Source organism: Dendropsophus ebraccatus, chromosome 5, assembly GCF_027789765.1.
Source record: "Dendropsophus ebraccatus isolate aDenEbr1 chromosome 5, aDenEbr1.pat, whole genome shotgun sequence".
NCBI lineage: Eukaryota > Metazoa > Chordata > Amphibia > Anura > Hylidae > Dendropsophus > Dendropsophus ebraccatus.
In genome coordinates this window covers 49,397,539-49,420,212 of record NC_091458.1, presented here as the reverse complement: position 1 = coordinate 49,420,212, position 22,674 = coordinate 49,397,539, and the positions used below count along the sequence as shown (strand labels likewise).

The 22,674-nt window shown below is 41.3% G+C and overlaps 1 protein-coding gene across 8 annotated transcripts in view; it reads right to left on the bottom strand.

Moving 5' to 3' along the window:
- Nucleotides 1-1,037: 1,037 nt before the first annotated feature.
- Nucleotides 1,038-22,674, bottom strand: part of NCKAP5L (NCK associated protein 5 like) — a 59,681-nt gene continuing 38,044 nt past the window's right edge. For 6 of the 8 annotated variants that reach the window (XM_069970118.1, XM_069970119.1, XM_069970122.1 and 3 more), the window contains 10 exons: nt 19,165-19,233; nt 17,740-17,778; nt 17,164-17,283; nt 14,363-14,458; nt 11,315-13,806; nt 8,374-8,539; nt 8,223-8,289; nt 7,078-7,380; nt 5,122-5,237; nt 1,038-2,244 (listed from right to left, as the gene is read on the bottom strand). In XM_069970118.1, the coding sequence (XP_069826219.1) occupies nt 2,014-2,244; nt 5,122-5,237; nt 7,078-7,380; nt 8,223-8,289; nt 8,374-8,539; nt 11,315-13,806; nt 14,363-14,458; nt 17,164-17,283; nt 17,740-17,778; nt 19,165-19,233 (3,699 nt within the window). In that variant the 3' untranslated portion in view covers nt 1,038-2,013. The remainder of the gene's footprint in view (nt 2,245-5,121; nt 5,238-7,077; nt 7,381-8,222; nt 8,290-8,373; nt 8,540-11,314; nt 13,807-14,362; nt 14,459-17,163; nt 17,284-17,739; nt 17,779-19,164; nt 19,234-22,674) is intronic. The other 2 variants (XM_069970124.1, XM_069970117.1) reach the window with 2 other exon arrangements.

Here is a 22,674-nt window from a genome sequence, read left to right as displayed (position 1 = left end):
TTAGTAGGGTAGTGCTCTGACTGTTCAGGAGCTCACTGCTTCATAATGAATTAGGATACAGCGAGTCCCTTTACGGATGACTGTTTAAACCATGATATGCGGCCAGCACGTTGGCTGTACATGGCTGTGTGTCTAAAGGGCTTTTTACACGGCTAGGAGAGTTGCCAGAAACTCTCCTTTGGCTGATAATTGCCCAGTGTAAAAGCAACAGCGATCAGCTGATTACATATATATATATATATATATATATATATATATATATATATATATATATATAAAGATGCTATCAATATGTGATGCACATCTCCCGCTGTAAACAGGTGGTGTGGCTGATAGTAAAAAGCTGACAGTACACATATGCATATATCGTGCTATCAGTTTCCAGATCACACTAGCAGTGCAGACTTCTGCGCTGCTGTGTGATCCGGCAATAGTCTCTTCCTCCTCTTCTGTCTGCTGCTGTGTCTTTAGGCTGCTTCCTCCCCTAGAATGATTGACAGCAGGAGGAGGGGGCAGCCTGAAGACAAAGCAGTGGTAAGAGAGCAGGATGAAGGAGTGGGATGATAGATCACACAGCAGTGCAGAAGGTATGCATACACTGCTAGTGTAATCTGGAAACTGACAGCACGGATATATTCATATCTGTGCTGTCAGTTTCCATGACCGCACAAATTATAAGGATTAAAGTGCGCAGCCTGGCTGCTCGATTGTGCCACGTAAGGGTGCTGCAAATGAGCAAATGTTGCCAGTGGTTTCAGCCACATGTGGTGACCACAATGTGGGAACATGCAAGGCAGCATGAGCCATCAGAGACCCCCTGCTTTTGGCCTGTTTGCACTCCTAATAAAATAGGTAAGACATAAGACTGCGCTGAAAACCCATATAATAAACATGACAGATTCCATGCTGATTTTTATATGGATTTTCCAGCAGTTTCTTGGATACAAGAACCAAAGAAAGTCAGACATTTTTGTACAACAACCAAATTATTTTAGATTTTTTTATTTTTAGCTTAAAAGAAAGTGAGGCAGAAAAAAAACAGTCACAATAACTTATATAAATTAAAGAAAAATAAGAGATTGGTATAAAACAATAATAAAAAAAAAAACACACAAGAAAAAAAAAAAGGTAGAGGGAATAAGAGGAGAAACCTGACAAAAGGATATTTTCCTGGTTAGCACCATCTTAAGTGAAAGAGCAAATAAAAAAAGAAAAAAACACGCATTGGAAATTTAAAAATAAAAACTAAACATTTTACACAAATAAAAATATATATATTTATATAAAACAGCACAAATATAAACAAAAAGGAAGAAAAAAAAAAGATAACACAAGGGGCCATGGATGGAAAGGTCACATCGAGTCAAACTAGTCAATAGTCCCTAATTACATAGACTTCCAGATATGCAGCTTAAATAAATGGACTTACTCCCTGATATAAAAGCTAATAAAGATAGTAGAGTTGGTATTCTGCTTCTGGATCAGTGCATTAACACATTGCTGGGATATTGATCAGAGAGCCAAGATGTGAGGTATTCTTGTAACCCCCTTTACCAGTCTTCCTGCAGTGAATGACATCATATCCGCTGGTGGTATAGATGCATAGTAAAGGGGTAGCCCATACAAGATACAGAAAAAAAAAAAAAAATGAACACAAGAACAATGGTAATCTACAAAGAGGAATAGCAACTCAAAGGAAGAGCAAGTTCAGAACCCTCCACAGCCTGGGAGAGAATGAGGCAGAGAATGAGGCAACAGTTCCGCGGTATTTCATGACCTTTACCTGTAAGGCCAGAGGCAGCAAGACTCAAGGAGATTTCTAATACTTGGGATTTTTGAGGCTCATGTGGGAAGTACAAGGTCATTCTAGAGGAGCAACCAACAAGGTCATGAAAAGGACAAAGACTCCACATGGAATAGCACCCACATAGCAGCCAACACTGTCCATCTACTTTCGGAAAGCTTGTAAGATGTCGGGCAGCATGACGTATAAGGGGATGTAGAAATGTTCTATCAGCCTTGACTACCGCAGGATGAAAGGCTGTCATATAATGAATCGCTCAGGGATTCAGAATTCTCCAGCCCAGTCTGACCCTGTTCATTGTCTCGAGATTTGGCTTCACTTGTACCCTCATCTCCAACCTCAGAAGTGCTTGGTGTACGACTGCTCACACTACCCGGGAAACAAAGAGAGGAATGTGGGTAACCAGACATATCGCAGTCTCTGTCACCTTCCGATGGGATCTGCAAAACAAGAAGTGAGAATAATTGACTATATATCTAAGGTCTATTACCTCCTTTTTACCTAGACTGCCTGTCTATCCCCACCTAAAGCGACTCTGTACCCACAATCTAAACCCCCAAACCGCTTGTACCTTCAGATAGCCTATTTTAATCTAAGATCTGTCCTGGGGTCCGTTCAGCAGGTGATGCAGTTATTGTCCTAAAAAACAACTTTTAAACTTGCAGCCCTGTGTCCAATTAGTGTGGCCTAGAGTGTGTGTGCCCTAGGCCTGCGACGCCTCTCCATTACTACTCCCCACCCCAATCATCATTAAGGGGTTATCCAGTGCTACAAAAACATGGCCACTTTTCCCCCTCTCTTGTCTCCAGGTCAGGTGTGGTTTGCAATTAAGCTCCATTTACTTCAATAGAACTGAGTTTTAAACCCCACCCAATCTGGAGACAAGAGTGGGGCAAAAGTGGCCATGTTTTTGTAGCGCTGGATAACCCCTTTAGGAATGCCCCAGGCAGGACTTCTCCTATTCTTCACTTGTCTAAACACTGCACCAGGGCCTTAACGATCCAACACATGTGCACCGCTTATGGTGCCTTCACACAGATTTATATGCAAGATTTTTGAAGCCAAAGCCAGGAATGGATTTAAAAAGAGAAGAAATCTCAGTCTTTCCTTTATAACCTGTCCCCTGTTTATAGTTTGTCCCTGGCTTTGGCTTCAAAGATCTGTCAGATAAATCTGTTTATGTAAAGGCACCCTTAGACAAGTGATGATTAGGAGAAATCCTGCCCAGGGGCATTCCTAATGATGAAGAGGGCAGGGAGGAGGGACAGAGAGGTGGTGAAAGCCTAGGGCACAGACACTAGGCCACGGCAATTTGACAGGGCTGCAAGTTTAAAAGTTGTTTTTTATTGTCCGTTGTTTTTTAGGACAATAACTGCATTACCTGCTGAACGGACCCCAGGACAGATCTTGGATTAAAAGCAGCTATCCGAAGGTACAAGTGGTTTGGGAGGGCAGATTGTGGGTACAGAGTCGCTTTAACTCTCATCATGCACATGCAAATCATAATTCTGCAATAATAATGGCCATTATTATTGAACGTGATCATTAATAGTGGCTGTTTTACAACAAGGCGGTCATACTCCCTTTTTTACATTGTGGGAACACGCTTTTACAGCTCTGCTTAAAATAAACCATACATAGGTTTGAATTATATTTCAATGTAGTTTTCCATACTTTAAATGTGGGTTGGTGAATTGATACACTTAGGGAAGCCTAAGCATTCTGGGAGAGATCCAGAGACTGCGATATAAAATAAGAACTAATTACTTTTTAATTAAGCTGTTTTCCCTGAACACAAGAGGCTCTGGGTTCTCCTCTCTGGTGACAGCTCGCTCCCTTATTTCCTCAAGGTAAACTGGAGATGTGATTATCTTAGAGTCTACGCTCTGACACTATCTTGCTCATTTGGTTGCGTGGATTGATGTTCCAGCCTGGACTGACTTATATGTGTAGACAGTGATAGAAATGAAGAGATAAAGTAGTCTGCTAAAAGCGGTCTGATAATTCACGAGAGTGCCGGGCGAGAATATCATTACTGCCACCAAGTGGTGAACAAACACCATGATACCGGTCTAAACAATGGCACATGTTATGTAACAGAGTATTATTTTAGTCATGTATATTTGCACACTATAGCTACTCATGTCTAATTATGCTATGGTAATACTATGGCCCCATAAAAGTTCAGAATTGTATAGAGCCGTAATAAAGCAGCCATAATAGTCTAAGCCAATATAGCTTACTGTATATAGAATAAATACAAATTGTCACTAGGGGAGATTTATCAACACATGGGGGGAGATTTATCAAGCATGGTGTAAAGTGAAACTTGCTTAGTTGCCCCTAGCAACCAATCAGATTCCACTTTTCATTCCTCACAGACTCTTTGGAAATTAAAGGTGGATTCTGATTTGTTGCTAGGGGCAACTAAGTGAGTTTCACTTTACACCATGTTTGATGAATCTCCCTCTCCCTCCAAACTTTTTGTAATGGTCTGTATTGGGGATGCTACATGCATCAAAGATTGTACTCACCATATTCACTGGGCCCTGATGGACAGTATACTACACATGAGCAGGGACACCTGCCTTTAAAAGTACATGCTGTACATTCACAGTTTTCACAGTAAAGTCAGGGCACATACAAATTGGAATCTGACCCAAAATGAATCTATGAGAAGAAGGTTTGCTAATCTCAAGTCTGTATGGATTTCATACGGATATGGACACATAGGAAGCAATCAATTGATGAACGGTTTTGCATAATTATGTACATGCAGGTGCGTGTTGTGCAGCCTCCTCCTTATTCAGAGCAACATTATAAAAGGAAGTATGGTTCCTAGTGGGAAAATAAACATTAGTGGAAGGGGTACTCCAGAGTAGGTGATGGAAATACAGATTTGTAAATTTCTTCTGTTTTTAAAAGTTAGGCCTTCCAGTACTTATGAATGCCAAGTACTGGGAAGAGTGGGAAGCCCTATATTCTTTCCACAGTGCTCCCCTGCTGCCACCTCTGTCCATATCAGGAATTGTCCAGAGCAGGGGAGATTTGCTTCTGCTCTGGACAGTTCCTGACACGGACAGAGGTGGCAGCAGGGAGCACTGTGCCCCACTGGAAACAATAAATGACTTCTTCTGGAGCATACAGCAGCTGAAGAGTACTGAAAGGCCTGATTTTGATTTTAAACACAAGAAATTTCCAAAATTGTATACATTTTTGGCACCAGCTCATAAAAAAAACTATTTTTCTTCGGTGTATTCCTTTAAAATTCATTTCATACAGAGTTTATACTTTTTTTTTTTTTACTGTTCACCTACTTCTTCCAGCTCATGCGCTCTAGTTCTGAAGGTCTCAGTAGAGGAAGCGCTGACCTTTGCATTGGGAAAGGTCCAGTTCTTTCCTTGCTGGGGCAGACTTCGATCTCTATTAGAATCTGCAACAAGATAAAATGGATTTCAATGCAGTTAATAAGACAGCTTTAGTTTTCAGTACATCCAGAAATATACCTAAGTACAAGTAACCCTCATCTTCAGTTTGTTTAGAGGGAACCTGACACTACGTTTTAACCCTTTGAGGACCAGGCCCAAAATGACCCAGTGGACCGCGCAAATTTTGATCTTAGTGTTTCCGTTTTTCCCTCCTCCCCTTCTAAGAGCTCTAGCACTCTCAGTTTTCTATCTACAGGCCATGTAAGGGCTTATTTGTTACAGGAATAGTTGTACTGTGTAATGGCGTCATTCATTTTACCATAACATGTATGAGGGAATCCCAAATATATTATTTATGAAGATATAAATAGGTGAAATCGTAAAAAAGAATGCAATATGGTAACGTTTGGGGGGTTCCTGTGTCTACGTAATGCACTATATGGTAAAAGCGACATGATACCATTACTCTATAGGTCAGTCCGAACACAACCATATGCAGGTTTACGCAAATTCTCTAATGTTATATATTTTTTTTAAATGAAATCCTTTTTTTTTGGCAATTAATTATAAATAAAATGGGCCTATTGTGACGCTTATAACGGTTTTATTTTTTTACCTACGGGGCTGTATCGGGTGTCATTTTTTCCGCCATGATCTCTAGTTTTTATTAATACCATATTTGTGAAGATCGGACGTTTTGATCACTTTTTATTAATTTTTTTATATATATAATGTAACATAAAATCGGTAATCCGCGCACTTTTTTCCCTCTTTTCGTGTACGCCGTTTACCGTTCGCAATGACGCTTGTTATATTTTAATAGATCGGACAATTACACACGCTACGGTATATTATATGTTTATCTATTTATTTATTTTTATATGTTTTATTTATATAATGGGAAAGGGGGGTGATTTCAACTTTTATTGGGGGAGGGGTTTTGGGGTTGTGTGTTAGTGTTTTTAACTGTTTCTTTTTTACACATTTGAAGTCCCTTTGGGGGACTTTTACATTCATTAGTTTGATTTCCACACTGATGAATGCTATGCCATAGGCACAGCATTGATCAGTGTTATCGGCGATCTGCTCATTGAGCCTGCCTGTGCAGGCTTAGAGTAGCAGATCGCCGATCGGACCGCACGGAGGCAGGTGAGAGACCTCCGGCAGTCCGTTTTACCGATCGGGACCCCCGCAGTCACACTGCGGGGGTCCCGATCGGTAAGTGACAGGGGACTCCCCCTGTCACTTACACTTAAACGCCGCGGTCGCGCCGCGATCGCGGCGTTTAAGGAGTTAATGACACGCGGCAGCGCGATCGCTGCAGCGTGTCATTACCGGTGAGGTCCCGGCTGCTCAATGCAGCCGGCCCCCACCTGCTATGAAGCGCGCTCCGCTCCGGAGCACGCTTCATAGCGGGAGAAACACCCAGGGCGTACAGTTACGCCCTAGGTCGTCTGGGGACAGACTTCCATGGCGTAACTATACGCCCTGGGTCGTCTAAGGGTTAAGATGCTAAATACAATATGTAATAAAAACATACTGGTGGTTCAGTGTCCCCTAAACTGCTAATCTGACATCCACCAGTTCCTGTAATCTTACATTTATATTACACAAGTGGATTTCCGGATTCTCATTGGGTGGCTTTGGATGCTACTAAAGCTGAAGACACTACACCATGCTTCATTGTGCATAGTGAGTAGTGAAGCAAGTCGTACTCTCCTCTGTTTTATCTGTGCAATGCACGTGTGCCTGAAGCCAATTGGACTTGTCCAGAAGTAAACAATTGCTAATCAATTCATCGAAAAATAGTCACATAATTTTGAAAAAAAAAAAAAACCCACAAACCTTCTGCATACATCCTATGACTTATGGCCGGTTCTGGTTCTGCCAATAGTGCATGGAAAGCTGGCACACTTTGGTGTTGTCCATTTGGAAACATCTCTTCTACACCACGCATGTCTCTTTCCAAGGTCCTAGCTCTTCGGGGTACCTTGGGGAAGGCAGAAAACCTTCCCACTGGAAGGACAGAAGGAGAGTCTAGCCTAGGTTTTAACTTTTGGGTATTTTTGTTAGGAGTCCCTCCACAGTAATCCGGAGGAGGAAATGTCCCAATACCACTGTCCAGAGTCCGAGTGAGTGAATCACAAGCTATAGAGTGGGGGAAATGGAAATTAGTTAAATAAGTATAATGTTAAGAGTCAAAAAAATAGATTTGCAAAGAAATGTGATATGAAGTAGAAGTAATGAAACAAAAAGAAAATATGATGGATGGAAGGAAGTGAGGGTGAAAGGAATTCAAAAGGAATGAGCTTCCATTTAAAAGATTTCAAGACACTTAAAAATTTTGCACCCTCAGGATTATGATGTATTGTTAATGGTACATCACTGCCTGCATCTGTGACATCAGTATGAAGAGCTGAGCATCGCTGCAGTCACTGACTGGCTGTCAGATACATCACATCACTGAAGATGTACAAAAAAAAAAAAAAAAACACTGGGCGGGCCTAAGAACATGGATTCTTTTAGGGCACAATGAGGTGAGAAGATTGATGCGTATTTAGTAAAACTAGTAGTTATTTATTAAAACATCTGCTCATTTTTGGGCATAGGTGTCCAATGGGAGGTCCTACTTGGTGATTGACCGCCATTTCTGCATATACACTTATATGGGCAAGGCTAGTAAGTAGTAATTAGTAAGTAGGACCGCTCACTGGACTCCTAAGCCCAAGATCAGCAGAGGTTTAAATGAATTTCTAGAACCATATATGCCATATCTCATCAGCTCATTTTACTCCATAACATGAACAAGATTGGACTTCGTTTCTAACATGATGGTTCCCTATAACAAATCAATCTTTTGTCAAGTTTTACCTTATGCATAAATGTAAAAGTATGAACAGACTAGTCATGGCTTGAAAGCCTATAAAGAGTCTTCTGAAAACACTTCCCCCTATGAGAAAGTAAATGAAAAAAAAGAGATAACAAGATACCTGCAAAGTGCTGTGACGTAATAGATTCGGAAATCCGCTCATCTGGAGGCAAGACAACCTCCCGATTCTGTTGGGAGAAGACAGGAATAAGTGACATGTTTTAGTTGCAGACACATCATTCACATCAATGAGCTTTAATTCCTGACATTACCTGCTCCATACTCTTCTGTTCACACCGCTGCACGTGTGCCACCATCCCGTTTCTCGGGGGACGGAATGGACGCACTTCTTTGTTCTCTGGCGACAATCTGGGAAAATCTCGAAGGGGTGTCTTCCCTTCCAGGCGTCCTTCAGCAGGAGCTTCTTTTCCATCCACCCTAAATAGAAGATCAATATTTTCTTGTTAGATCTACAGCCTGTCAAACATAAGCCTACAAGGAGTGCAAAAGTGAAGGATGTGTTTACAATATGGGGTACCTGTCTACTTACAGCAGGTTAGTGCACAGATTTATAGCTTGATGTGCTCTAAGATTACTACCATGAGAATATTTTATTCCCCATTTTATGTAGTCTTTATTTACACGTGGACATCATAGAACCATTCACACTATGGTGCGCTCCTTTAGTTGTGGGGACTGGTGATCAGTGGGGGTCCCAACAGGTGGATCAAAAACAATCACCTAGTTATCCCCTATCCTAATTTTAAATTAAGGGAATAATCCTTTAAGTCTTACTCAACTAAAAACAAAATGACCCCGAATGATTAATGGTGTTTAAAGGAAAACTAAAAGCGGGTTAGAAAAATCTAGCCCGCTGTTACGTTTCCATAGAACTCTATAGAAATCTATAATATAGAATTTTCTATAACAAATATTACACTTAAAGAAGCCATCCAAAAAAAGATTCATTAGGGCCCGCCTCTAAATTATGGTATGTAAAGAAAAGTATAGGTAACTATGTATTATTGCTGAGCTATCAGCTCTGTTCCGCTCCCTGTACCACGAGATCAAAGTGACTTCCTAAATCTTACAGTGTTTCAAGTGCACAGGAAGTCAGTTTCTTTATTTAAAGCAACTTTGTATCCATAATCTGCCCCCCAAGATCGCTTGTACCTTCGGATAGCTGCTTAAATTCTAAGATCTATCCTGGGGTCCGTTCGGCAGGTGATTAGTCATTGTCCTAAAACACAACTTTTAAGTTTGCAGTCCTGTGTCAAACTGGCGTGGCCTAGAGTGTCTGCTCTAGGCCTGCACCCTCTTCACTATTAGGAATGCCCCAGGCAGGATTTCTCCTATTCATCACTTCCTAATGGTGAAGAGGGCAGGGAGGAGAGAGTGGCGTCACTGACCTAGGGCACAGACACTCTAGGCCACGCCAATTTGACATAGGGCTGCAAGTCAAGAAGTTGTTTTTAGGACAATAACTGCATCACCTGCCAAATTGGGGGGGGGGGCAGATTGTGGGTACAGAGTCGCTTTAATCCTAGGAGAGGCTGGATGTGCACTGGTAAAGCCAGGGAATAATACAATGCAGATATAGCTTCTGAATAAGGGCACCAGTACCAAAGTAAACTACCATTCTTTTTGCTGGACTGGGAAAAAAAATACATTGTTGTTGTTAATTTATGGTTCTTTCCATTTTCATTATTTTACCTTGTACTAGATAGTTGTAAGCTTTTATAGGTGCTTGGCAATAAACCACAAAATTAACACTAAGACCTTCTAGCAGATTATGTAATCTATGTAATATTGATCCATTCAATGTTTGTCATTGAGTGGGCAGTTGATTTGGTTTTTTACAGAACATCAAGGCCAATATACTCACAAGGGGAATACAAATCATAATAAATAAATGAAAATTCCACTAGTTATAAACAGTATATAAAAGTATACTTCACACAGAGCACTATTGCAATGTATGACAGACACTTCTGCGGTTCCTATATCCTGCATTGCTGCACACGTACATAATTATTATTCCAATGACATTGCCTAGAAATAAGCATCTGTATCAGTTTCTCATGAGTTATTCAGCCTTTAAACATTGATAACCTATCCTCAAGATATGACATCAATATAAGATTGGGGGGGGGGGGGGGGGTTCTGCTGAAATCTCTTCAAAACAGCTGCCAGGGGTCAGACCCCCAGTGATCTCATATTGATGCCTTATCCTGTGGTTAGACTATCAATTTCTGAAGGCTGGATAAACCACTTTTAGATGGTTTTCAACCATGTAAGGTATATTTGGATGACAATAGGAATTGAAGCCTCTTTGAACAAATTGAAGTTCTCTATAAAAGCCCATTGTAAGAAACATACTTTCCCAATGTATGACTTTTCGGCGCAGTCTATACACTTGACCATCTTTCCTGACAGAGCAGTTGAGTATCCTGAACAGCTTAGGCCGGATGCACACTACGTTTTTGCAAAAAAAAAAAAAAAACGGATGCAGTTGTGTGCATCTGTTTTCATCCGTTTTTTCCATTGACTTCCATTATAATCTGTTTTTTTTAACGGACACAAAAATTAGGTAGACTATGTTTTTGTGTACGTTTTTTTTATAATGGTATTCAATGGAAAACGGATCAAAACGGATGCACACACATGCATCAGTTTTTTCCATCAGTTTTTTGCAAAAAACAAAAACAAAATGGGATAGCAAAAACGTATTGTGAACCCAGCCTTGGAAGAACATGAGATATGTAACATATGCACAATCAATGCCCTCAGATCATCATAAGGAATTATTCTTTCAACCAGATACCTAAATTTGGAGTAATCCCTTTCATAGCTAGAATAGAAGGACCAACGAAGAATAGAGAGTTATACTGCAAACCCTTCCCTAAATCTCAGTAACTGACAGAGTTTCGCCCCCAAGAGTATACAGAACCCCACATTTTGTATATCATACTGGAAGAGGTTATTAGAAAAGGAAAGATTGATGAAGCAATTTTTTAATTCTTGATTTGTGAACAGACATGTAAGAAAAGGGCACAACAGTAGAATTACGTGTACAAGTTTGTCTGTTGGCCCACATTTTAGTGTAAAATTATAGGAATAGAGCAATTCATTGTGAGTTTAATAAACCAGTGATTCACTTTTATTGGAATCATTTGTTAGGAGACATTTTACTTTTTTTTAATAAATGCTCACCGATTCAAGAGCTGTTGCATAAAGTTGTCAGCAGTCAAGGGTCTTGGATTTTCCCGTGTCTGATCTACAGATAAAGCTGTGCGATTCTTGTCAAGAGAGAGACCATTGATGTAAGCTCTCTCCTCCTGAAGAGCTTTTCGGAGATCCTCAGCTTTTTCCATCAACATGGAAATATTCAGGCTCTCGCCCTTTGCATCCCTATTCCGAGGAGAGCCACTCGTAGCTCTCTCCCTCTTCTCCTCTTTGACACGAGCGGTCTCGGGCCTACGACTAAGAGCAGGTAGTTTGCTTTTCTTTAAGCCGAACCAGCTTGCAATACCACTCGAATTACGCTGCTTAGGATCAGGGGGAGGTGCACGGTGCTGTTCCTGCAACCTTAACATGTTTTCTTTAATGCCTTTCATCACTTTTTCTTCAATAGCAGAATGCAGAGCACTCAGTGGAAGATTTTCTGTGCCCTGCGGGCCTGGACTACGGGGACATGCATACTCAGGGCAGGGGCTACCTTTCTTGCCTGCACCAGTGGAATGCATCCTCTGTTTCTCATCATTTGGAAGAGCGGGCTGCCTGGGGCTCGGTCTTAACTCTTCACTGAGGGGTCGAGATACAAGGGGTTTTGCAGTTGCCTTACTTGGGGACTTAGCAGGTAGCTTTGTTGGGCTACCATGAGGGCTTCGTGGAGACTTGCTTGGGACAGGAGGTGCACGGGATGGATTACGTGGACCATGTGGTGAGCCTGGTGGGCAATTAGAAGTTGGCTGTCGAGTCCGAGCAGAATCAGATTTTTGCCCATGGTACCTTGGGGGGTAACTCTCTGTAGATCCAGGCTCGGGAGTCCTTAAACTGCTCACACCTAAAGATCTTTTCATAGATGGACGTAGATCAGGGCCATCAGGTATAACCCGGTTTTCATCAGTCCCTGAAACAGCAAGCTCTGTCTGTTGGTTATCAGAGGCCTTTAGCTTTCCAATTCTTTCTTTGAATGGCCCAGCAGACTCCATAGGTTTTCGGGAAGTCACATGCTTTCTGATGAAAGGAGTGCTCATCTGACCATTAAGGTCACTAGAAGAATTTACTTGGGAGTGAACACAAGATCCCGGGGAACAATTAGAGGAGCACACATCCCCAACTAGCTTAGGGGACAGTTCCAAATCCTCAGCTTGGCTTGCAGTGGGAAGCACAGAATTTTTTGCAGGTACATTTTCATAATCATGTGACTTTTTGGTGTAACACTGTATTCCAGGCCTATTTAATAAATTGTTTGACCTTTCTGTTTGTCCTTGCCTACTGGCATCAGAATTAATAAATTCAGACGGAGAAGGTGGATCAGTTTCTGGACCAGGTAATTCTTCAGTTGCCTTCCTGTTGAGGCGCGGCGAGGGAAATGCCTCATAATTATTGCTCCTGCAAGGAATTTTGGAGGTTTGAGTAAGTTGAGGGCTAAGCCTCAGGGAGTTTGGATTCTGTAATTTTTCCCCTGAGCCTGGTAGTTTCAAAAACTTGAGAAACTTAGCTGGAGAAGGAATATGAGGGGTCCGGGGCTCAGAGGAAGGAATAAGTGCATCTTGTGGGTCAGGACAAGGGGGATTCGGAACCACCATCAAGGGCTGAGGACAATCATCCTGTTGCTCCTGGGCTGCACTTTTGTGGGAAAACACAGTTGCATCCCTTGGCAAACTGACAGAGGCTCCAGGGGAAGGAGGACAAGAAGAAGGCGCGTCAGAACTGTTTTCGGAAACAGATTGCTTTCCTGGCGAAGACGACAAGGAGTCCGCTCTCTCTGTAACTGCTGGTGGTGTCACTGGCACATGCTGGTTTTCTACCATATCACGAAGGCTTCTGCTGTAACATGTTAATGAGTGAAGATGCCCAGTGTGGCCCCTAGCAAAGCCAGTTCCATCTGAATGGCCCTCAATAGGGCTCCTTTTATCTACTGCTCCACGGGAGCACATACATGGCGCTAAACCCTTAGTTAAGTCTGTTAAGGGCAATCGTTGCCTAATTTCACTTGGAGGAGGAGGTGGATCTCCAATGTCATCATCTGAAGAAGATGAACTTCCCTCAGCTTGCCGTGCCGATTGCTGTGCATCATCTCCTAAGGCCAAACCAAGGTGTTCCCCTCCTCCCTCCCCAGGACTACCTGCTGGTGGCTCCCTTTGTATTGGCTTCCACTTGAGTAACTCCTCCCAACCACTTTGAGCAAGTAGCAGACAGGAGGCCCAAGGCTCATCTCCGCCATGTTCTGAGGGAGTTAGGCCTTCACCATTCACGTAGTCCAAACCTTGGTCTGGTCGTACACGCAACCCATTCCCACTAGCCGATGAGATTCCCCCAAGGAACATTGGAGGTGCAGTGCAGGATGATCCACTCTGAGATCCTGTGGCCTCTAGCCTCCGCAGGACTTCCAGGATCTGAGCCTTCTTCCTGAGGAATGGAGACATGGCATCCAAAGAGCGACAAGATGACTGTGCCCGACCAGGACGCTGTTTGTCCTAGGAGAGGAAAAATTAGATATTTAATCTAACTAGAGAAAACAATTCTGTACTATTGACATAAGTAAAAAAGTACATTCACAGAATATGTTATGTTTGAGTACTTTTCTTTTTATAGGAGAAATAATGACAACATAACTACATTTATGGTGAAAGGTTCATTTTATACTTCAGTGGCAAGATAATGGATGGTGTATATATTATCTCTTTCTAATGACTCCTTCACTGGCTGAATGTACATGTTAATCTCAATGACATAAGGGGATTAAACTGCTGGCAGACACCTCTGATGGTAGCTTATCTCTCAATGAACAAAAGGTAGACATATGTTAAAACCCTCCAAAGATTGTTGACCAATGCTGAAGAAATCAGTGGCCAGTCATCAAATGTGTATATGGGCTTTTCAACACTATTCCTACATCTGCCATCAGATGCCTGGTCATTTTGTTCTCAGGGAGATAGGCCACCATCACAGGAGTCTGGACGCAGCTTCATCCCATGGTAGAAACATGCATGCTTAGCCTAGCTGAGTGTGCATGTGTATCGGTTTATTTACCTCTCTCTGCACTCCACATTGTCCTAACGGAACGGAGACGGATATCCTATCGAGGTCACCCCCTTGGAAGTCAGACAGGGCCTGAAATGGGTGCAACTAGATTAGAAAACAAACACACAATGAGAAGGGCCTTCTAATTACAAGACACAATATTACAAGTGTCAGAGAGGGACCAGTTCACACTGCAGCCAAATACATGAAACTGAAGGCTGTGATGGGTGCCTAACAGTGGCATCTGTCACCCATAAATTAATGTGGGATCTATTTAATTGCTAATGCGTGGGGCCCCCCTATTGGATCCAATGGTATATTCATATCAACCAATGCCACTATAGTCTAGGGGGTGATGAATGCCACTGTTGTCCATCAGTCATCAAAGTGAATCAAAAAATTACAAAATAGACGGGCCAAGACCATTTTACTAGAATAAAATAACTTTCTGGGCATGCTCTGTGACCTGTGCATTCCTCAGGTTGAGGGAGGCTGAGCTGTGAGCTTTAGCTATTATGTGCAACTCTTATCTATCTACTGCTGTTGCTTTTCACTGTAATCCTGTCAATGAGAACAATGATGACACTGCTACAAAATAATCTGTACAGAAAAGGGAATCTCATCCAATTATTAGACCTAGTGGCCACAATGAAAACTGCTAAATTTCAGGATTATTTTATAAGATTATTCGTAAAATGGAAAATTTGTAAAATGTCTAAATAGGTTTAGCATAAAAACACTAGGTCATTTTCTAATAACATATCTTCCTTTAAAATGGATACCTGTAGCAGATGGCATACAGTGGCACCCATTACCCATGGGCTAATATGGTATTTCATTCAATGGATTTTTGAATATTGAAATATTATAATAAGCTTTTCTGTACTTGGAAAACAGCAGTGTGATCCCAGCATAAGACAGACAGATTCCTATTACAGGTTTGCGAACCAACAGCACAGCTGCTGGGCGTCTACCTCCTAAATCTAATCCAGTGCGATAATCTGCCCTTGGGGCTCCTGTCTCTGAGCAAAATAATGTTTCATACTAATGCAGATGTGAACAAAGGCTTAAAGGGGTTGTCCGACAATGAAACCTTTTTTCATGTATCTGCTAAAAAACAAAAACTATACATTGGCAAAAATAGCTATTTACTACCTTTCTGTGGTCATTCTGCTATTGCCAAAAATGGTCTGATCTGTTCTTTTCATTGTCCCACTTCCTGTCTTATGTATATCCTGCTAAAAATTCCTGCTGTACAGCCTAGTTGCACTTTTAGCCAGCCCTATTTCCCTCTAACTTTATGGGAAGCTCCTATGGCTGAGGTTATAATAAACACTGTATAGTGGAGATAGCTGGCTGAAATTTGAGCTAGTGTGTACAGCAGGAACAGGAAGTTCACTAGACAGGAAGTGGGGCAGTAAAGATAAGTAAACAGACAGTATTAAAAGCTGAAGAAACAAATAAAAGACCACCAACATGTGTTCATTTAATACATTGCTGAATTCAGGTTTCATCCTGGTAATACCCTATTAACCATTACTAAAGACAGATAAGTCAGATGACACCTAACTGTGCTATAGGAACTAGATGTAATGAGAACATTTTCTAATGTATTGTAGCGATCCACTAAGCAAAAGAATGAATGCACAGAGACTACAGGAATGTAAGAAAGTTTGACCATGTGAATGCCTTAGCGTGCTGATCTATGAATAGATACAAAGAGAACAGTCACCCAAATGGACTGATTTCAGCAGTCTATATGTCTCTGAGACAACTTGGGATAGGCTTGCATCACATTGGAGACATCTGTTCTCCTGTACATCGTGTTAGATCAAAGGGAGAATGATATGTTAGCATAAGGAAAGGGGGAAACATTCCCCTATATTTCCTTAGGGAATATTTCCATCTGTCTAGTATTGTAAACCAATGATGTAAACCTTGCGTTATCCCAAAGATATGTGGGAAGGCAGCACATAGACATGTACATGAGTGCGCTAACAAATTCCTTTTTCTATGTCATTCACCGCTTTGTCTAAAAATACAAAGGCCTTATTCACACATCCCGTAAAGTTGTCCGTAATTGCGGATCCGTAATCACGGTTCAACTTAGAGCACGTTGACTTCTATTGGGCTAGTCACACAGTCAGTTTTAATTTTGATCCGTAAAAAAAAAAAGGACATGTTCTAGTGCGGATTGTTACTGCGGTAAGGATTACCAATAGAAGTCTATGGGATCCAGATTTTTTACGGACGTCACAGATGTCACGCCCGTAAAAAAGACACGGATCAAATATATGCAAACTAGTACTGTTCACATTTTACGTTAACGGATGCAAATACAGATGCAAATACGGATGAATTTACACAGACCACGGAGTAAAAATATAGAAAAATTACTGAACGTGTGAATAAGGCCTAAGGCTATGTCCACACATGCAGTATTTTCTGGCTTCTTTCTCAATATTGCAGCCTTCCTATCACTGTCTCCTCTGATTTCTGTTTGCTCAGCTATACAGTATGCGGGGGAAGTTTTTTTAAGACCGGCCACGGAAAAGTGTAAAATCTGTGGCTTCTCAGTGGCGTATGCCCCTATGTGTTCATTAAAAGAATACATTATGACTTATTCCAATAGCAGAATAACATGAGACAACATAAATGACAATATCATTTTCGAAGGCAACTCATTTCAGGGCAACAGAACAAAAGATAGACAAAGAGGTGTTGGTGTAGTAACAGATATACATGACGAATGACAGCAACTCAGCCATGTGCCTCATACGCAACCTGTTCTCCATGGTAACGGCTCTTACCTCAGGGGATGATCCTGAGGAGCGCTGCAACTTCTGGTGAAAGAGGTCACTCAACGCTCTGTTTTGACGCTCAAGGTCAAACACCCTTTTTTTCAGTTTAATACATTCTTCCCGAAGATCCTGAGGAGGGAAAAAATGTTAGTTATCAAAAAAAAAAAAACCCAGAGTAAAAATAAAAAAATTAAGAAATATAGATTGCTTTATTTCATCAGATATAATAATATGGAGTGAATGGAGTCAATTATTGGTAGCATGCATCTTTTATTTAGCGTATGTGTATAAACGCTGAATATATATATATTTATTTTCTTTATTATTATTATTATTATTATTATTATTATTATTATTATTATTATTATTATTATTATTATTAGTGTTTTATAACAGGGAAGAAATTATAGTCCTGTAATCAAACTTGCTTGCAACATAAAAGAGGTAACCAAGCTAAGTCTCTACATGACTATTCCAGAACATCCAATGTACGCAGTATGTAAACATGTGCAAAACAGGTCTCTGCCACATATAAGGAAAGTCACAAGAATAAAAAAAAAACTCCATGTAAAAAAAACTACTTACTTTTTGATTTAAAAGTGCCTGAACAACATGGTTGGCAACCTATAATATGAAATAAAGCGTTAATAAGATAAAAATATATATATTTATGGTACCTCAAAATAAGTAGTTTGGAGTAAATTATCCTTTAAGGTAACTTTTCAGGATAACCCATCATGTGTACACAAGTAGCAGTACTATTTCTGGCCATTATATAGCTTTTATATGATCTTTTCTATCAGATTTCTGCTCTACTGGCTCAATCTCAATTTTTTAGTTGTTGCTATGAGGTTTCCCTATACTGTGCACACAAGATCTTGCTCCCCCTTAACTCTATGGCACATTCTTAGAAAAGGACATTATAGGGCAGTACTGAGTAGTCAAATCGATCAAGCATTAAGGTGAGATTATAACTCACTACAAGCTCCTGCGGTATCTCAGGTTACTCCCTCTTTCCGCTCCTCTCAATAGACCCCTATGGGCAGCATGTAATATAAACTCTCAGTGTGCAGACAGTCCTGTCTCTCTCAGGATGGACTTGAGCTGTTTTTCAGAGTGAATGACAAGCTTAGGATAAAGGGGAGAACAGGAAAGGAGCCCTATAACGGAAGAAAGATATATTTTATTCTAGTATTAGGGGCTTTTATTATTAAGACGTGTTCATTTACACTGTCCAATCCTTATAGAATACATGAAGACACACTGTTACACTGCTATGATTCATCCAAAGCTTTTGACATTTTGAATGAAGTCACCAGAAATAAATCTAAGACACCACACAATTGTGTCCACAGGCTTTTCCGTAGACTTATAATATTAATACCAATTGTAAAGTGCCACTATACAATATAAACGGAATAGAAATGGCACAAATTGTTTTAAGCTGTTCCCTTACAATCCTGCCATGGGACAACTTTGAGCTCAGGATTTAAGAGCGGCGCTCGCAGTCACACACACACACACACACACACACACACATATATATATATTTATTAACTCCTATCTACAAGACTTGAATGCTGGACGAGATTTCTGACATTCCATATGGGTGACATAATAATTGAAGCCAGCCGTGGGTTGTAAAATATTTGCATTCCCCCAGCTGTTCGGAGCATACAGCTATCTTAGCATTTAACCATGTCATCGAAATGCAGCCCCTCGTGTTTCATAAGCGATGCATTGTATGGCTTGTCCTCTGGCTGCACTCACTGCTGGCCTCACTTTTCCACAATGTCATATCTGGCCATTACATTATACATTGATATAGGACGGATCTTGTAAACTGAAATCATCGGGACTCTCATCAAGCATCAGTTCAGGTGTGCAAGGTTAGAGCACTCCAATGGCTGCCACATTACAATAGATTCTATTGAATTGAGCAGTGGATTCCTGTTGAACCAGAAATAAAAATTACTGGACCATCTTTAGACCGGAATTGGCAGGACTCACCTCATCAAGGCAGCGCTCATAGGTCTCCCGTTGGGTTTCATTGGCTTGAGCAAGAGCAGTGTTTTCGGCCTGCAATAGACAGATGGTAATCATGAGAATAGAGGGGGGAAAAGAGGTTAATAGTCTATATGGGGTATATGATCAATGCAGATTTCTGTAAATTGGGCTGAATCTGCTCATTCAGGGATCATGTAGGGGTCTTGTGACTAGTCTTAGTGATTAACAGACAACTTAAAGGGGTTATCCAGTGTTACAAAAACATGGCCACTTACTTTTAGCGACAACACGACTCGTCTCCAGTATAGGTGCGGTTTGCAATTAAGCTCCACTCACTTCAATGGAACTGAGCAGCAAAACCCAGCGCAAGCTGGAGAAATGAGTTGGGCTGTCTCTGGCACTGGATAACCCCTTTAAAGAGACTCTGTACCCACAATATGCACCCCACCCCCCACCTTCAGATAGCTTCTTTTAATCCAAGATCCGTCCTGGGGTCTGTTGGCAGATGATACAGTTATTGTGCTAAAAAAAAATCATCAACTTTTAAACTTGCAGCCCTTGTCAAATTGGCATGGCCTGGAGTGGTTGTGCCTTAGGTTTGCCCCACTTCTCCATCCATCCTCCCCGCCCTCCTCATCATCATTCAGAATTCCCTATTCATCACTTGTCTGAACACTTCACATGTGCTGGATTGTTAAGGCACATTTGCAGTGTTCAGACAAGTGATGAATAGGAGAAATCCAGCCCAGGGGCAATCCTAATGATGAGGAGGGTAGGGAGGAGGGGTGGAGAGGCATTGCAAGTCTAGGGCACAGACACTCTAGGCCATGCCAAACTGTCACAGGGCTGCAAGTTTAAAAAGTTTTTTTAGGACAATAAGTACATCACCTGCCGAACGGACCCCAGGACAGATCTTTGATTAAAAGCTCTGTTGGTACAAGTGGTTTTGGGGGGGGGGTCAGATTGTGGGTACAAAGTCGCTTTAAAGCTATTTTCTGGGCAAAATGTACTGATTGGCATGGTGCCAACACCCAGCACCTATGCCGATCAGCTGTTCAGAGCCTGTAGTGTTAGTTTCTGTGTACCAGTGGTTTCCTGCAAGTCAGCTCCTATTCACATAAACAGGACCTGAGCTGTAGTAACAGGTCATCACTGCTACACAGTAATGCTATGGTACCCTGACGCTCAGAGACTGATGAACTATACTGTGGATTGCTTAGGAGTATATTTCACCCACAAAATGGAAGTCCTACACACCACTATTCTAACACTAGTCATGTGAAAACCGTGAGGCAACAAGCAACTGATAGTTCAACACTATTAAAACTTAACCAGACTCCAATACTTTCACTCCAGTTTTTACCATTTTAAATACTTTTTCTACTAATATCCAAGCACAACCTCGTCGCACTGGCTTGTTTCTGGCTTTAGTCTTGCTAAATCCTTATCCAAGCGATGTTACGTAATGTTTGTGCATTGATAACATTTCTATTTCTATGTGGATTCAGGTCATTTGTTATGATTAGATAGCCGCTTTCTTCTCTCCTCTTAACTACTTCATCCCTATTGTAAAAGTGACAGCTCTGGCTCAAGCCGATTCTGGAGAGACCTAATCAGGTTGCAAGTAACACTCAATGGAGAGATGCAGACAAGCTGCTGCCAGACACATCTGGCAGCTGCTTATCACCCAGCAGAACAAAAGGATCAAGTATACTGAAAGTGAACATTCCTGATCTTCATTTTTCCTCAAATCTGTCAACAGGGGACACGGTTGATGCTAACCTTTGATTTAGTTGGTGATGGACTAATTTAAAAGGGTTATGCAGAGTTAGAAAAACGTGGTTGCTTTCTTCCAAAAACAGTACCGTACCTGTCGTCAGGTTGTGTGGGACATATGTGTGGCTCTATTCACTTAAATGGAAATTCAATACCACTCAATTCTACTCTATATAAAACATTAAAAGTATAACAGATTATTCGAGACCCCTGCACACAGGACGACACTGGCATCATTGGCGTACCATAGAGGCAGGGTAGGCAGCTGCTATGGGGCCAATGAAGCAGGAGGGCCCTGGGGGCAGGGAGAAGGTAAGAGCCATCCTGTGTCCTTCTGTTTAACCCCTTTTGTACTGAAGTGTGTAAGTGACCCAATGTTCACTTACATTCTGCAACACAAAAAAGGTTAAAGTTAAAAACCAGAAGACAAGGAAATCCATGCTTCACCGTTCTGATAAACCTTGACCTTTGTTCTCCAGCTGCCACACATATATACACATATATATACACATACATACATACACACACACACAAACACACACTACCGTTCAAAAGTTTGGGGTCACATTGAAATGTCCTTATTTTTGAAGGAAAAGCACTGTACTTTTCTATGAAGATAACTTTAAACTAGTCCTAACTTTAAACAAATACACTCTATACATTGCTAATATGGTAAATGACTATTCTAGCTGCAAATGTCTGGTTTTTGGTGCAATATCTACATAGGTGTATAGAGGCCCATTTCCAGCAACTATCACTCCAGTGTTCTAATGGTACAATGCGTTTGCTCATTGGCTCAGAAGGCTAATTGATGATTAGAAAACCCTTGTGCAATCATGTTCACACATCTGAAAACAGTCTAGCTCATTACAGAAGCTACAAAACTGACCTTCCTTTGAGCAGATTGTGTTTCTGGAGCATCACATTTGTAGGGTCAATTAAACGCTCAAAATGGCCAGAAAAAGAACTTTCATCTGAAACTCGACAGTCTATTCTTGTTCTTAGAAATGAAGGCTATTCCATGCGAGAAATTGCTAAGAAATTGAAGATTTCCTACAACGGTGTGTACTACTCCCTTCAGAGGACAGCACAAACAGGCTCTAACCAGAGTAGAAAAAGAAGTGGGAGGCTGCGTTGCACAACTAAGCAAGAAGATAAGCACATTAGAGTCTCTAGTTTGAGAAACAGACGCCTCACAGGTCCCCAACTGGCATCTTCTTTAAATAGTACCCGCAAAACACCAGTGTCAACATCTACAGTGAAGAGGCGGTTGCGGGATTTTGGGCTTCAGGGCAGAGTGGTAAAGAAAAAGCCATATCTGAGACTGGCCAATAAAAGAAAAAGATTAAGATGGGCAAAAGAACACAGACATTGGACAGAGGAAGACTGGAAAAAAGTGTTGTGGACGGATGAATCCAAGTTTGAGGTGTTTGGATCACAAAGAAGAACGTTTGTGAGACGCAGAAGAAATGAAAAGATGCTGGAAGAATGCCTGACGCCATCTGTTAAGCATGGTGGAGGTAATGTGATGGTCTGGGGTTGCTTTGGTGCTGGTAAGGTGGGAGATTTGTACAGGGTAAAAGGGATTCTGAATAAGGAAGGCAATCACTCAATTTTGCAACGCCATGCCATACCCAGTGGACAGCGCTTGATTGGAGCCAATTTCATCCTACAACAGGACAATGACCCTAAACACACCTCCAAATTGTGCAAGAACTATTTACAGCAGAAGCAGCA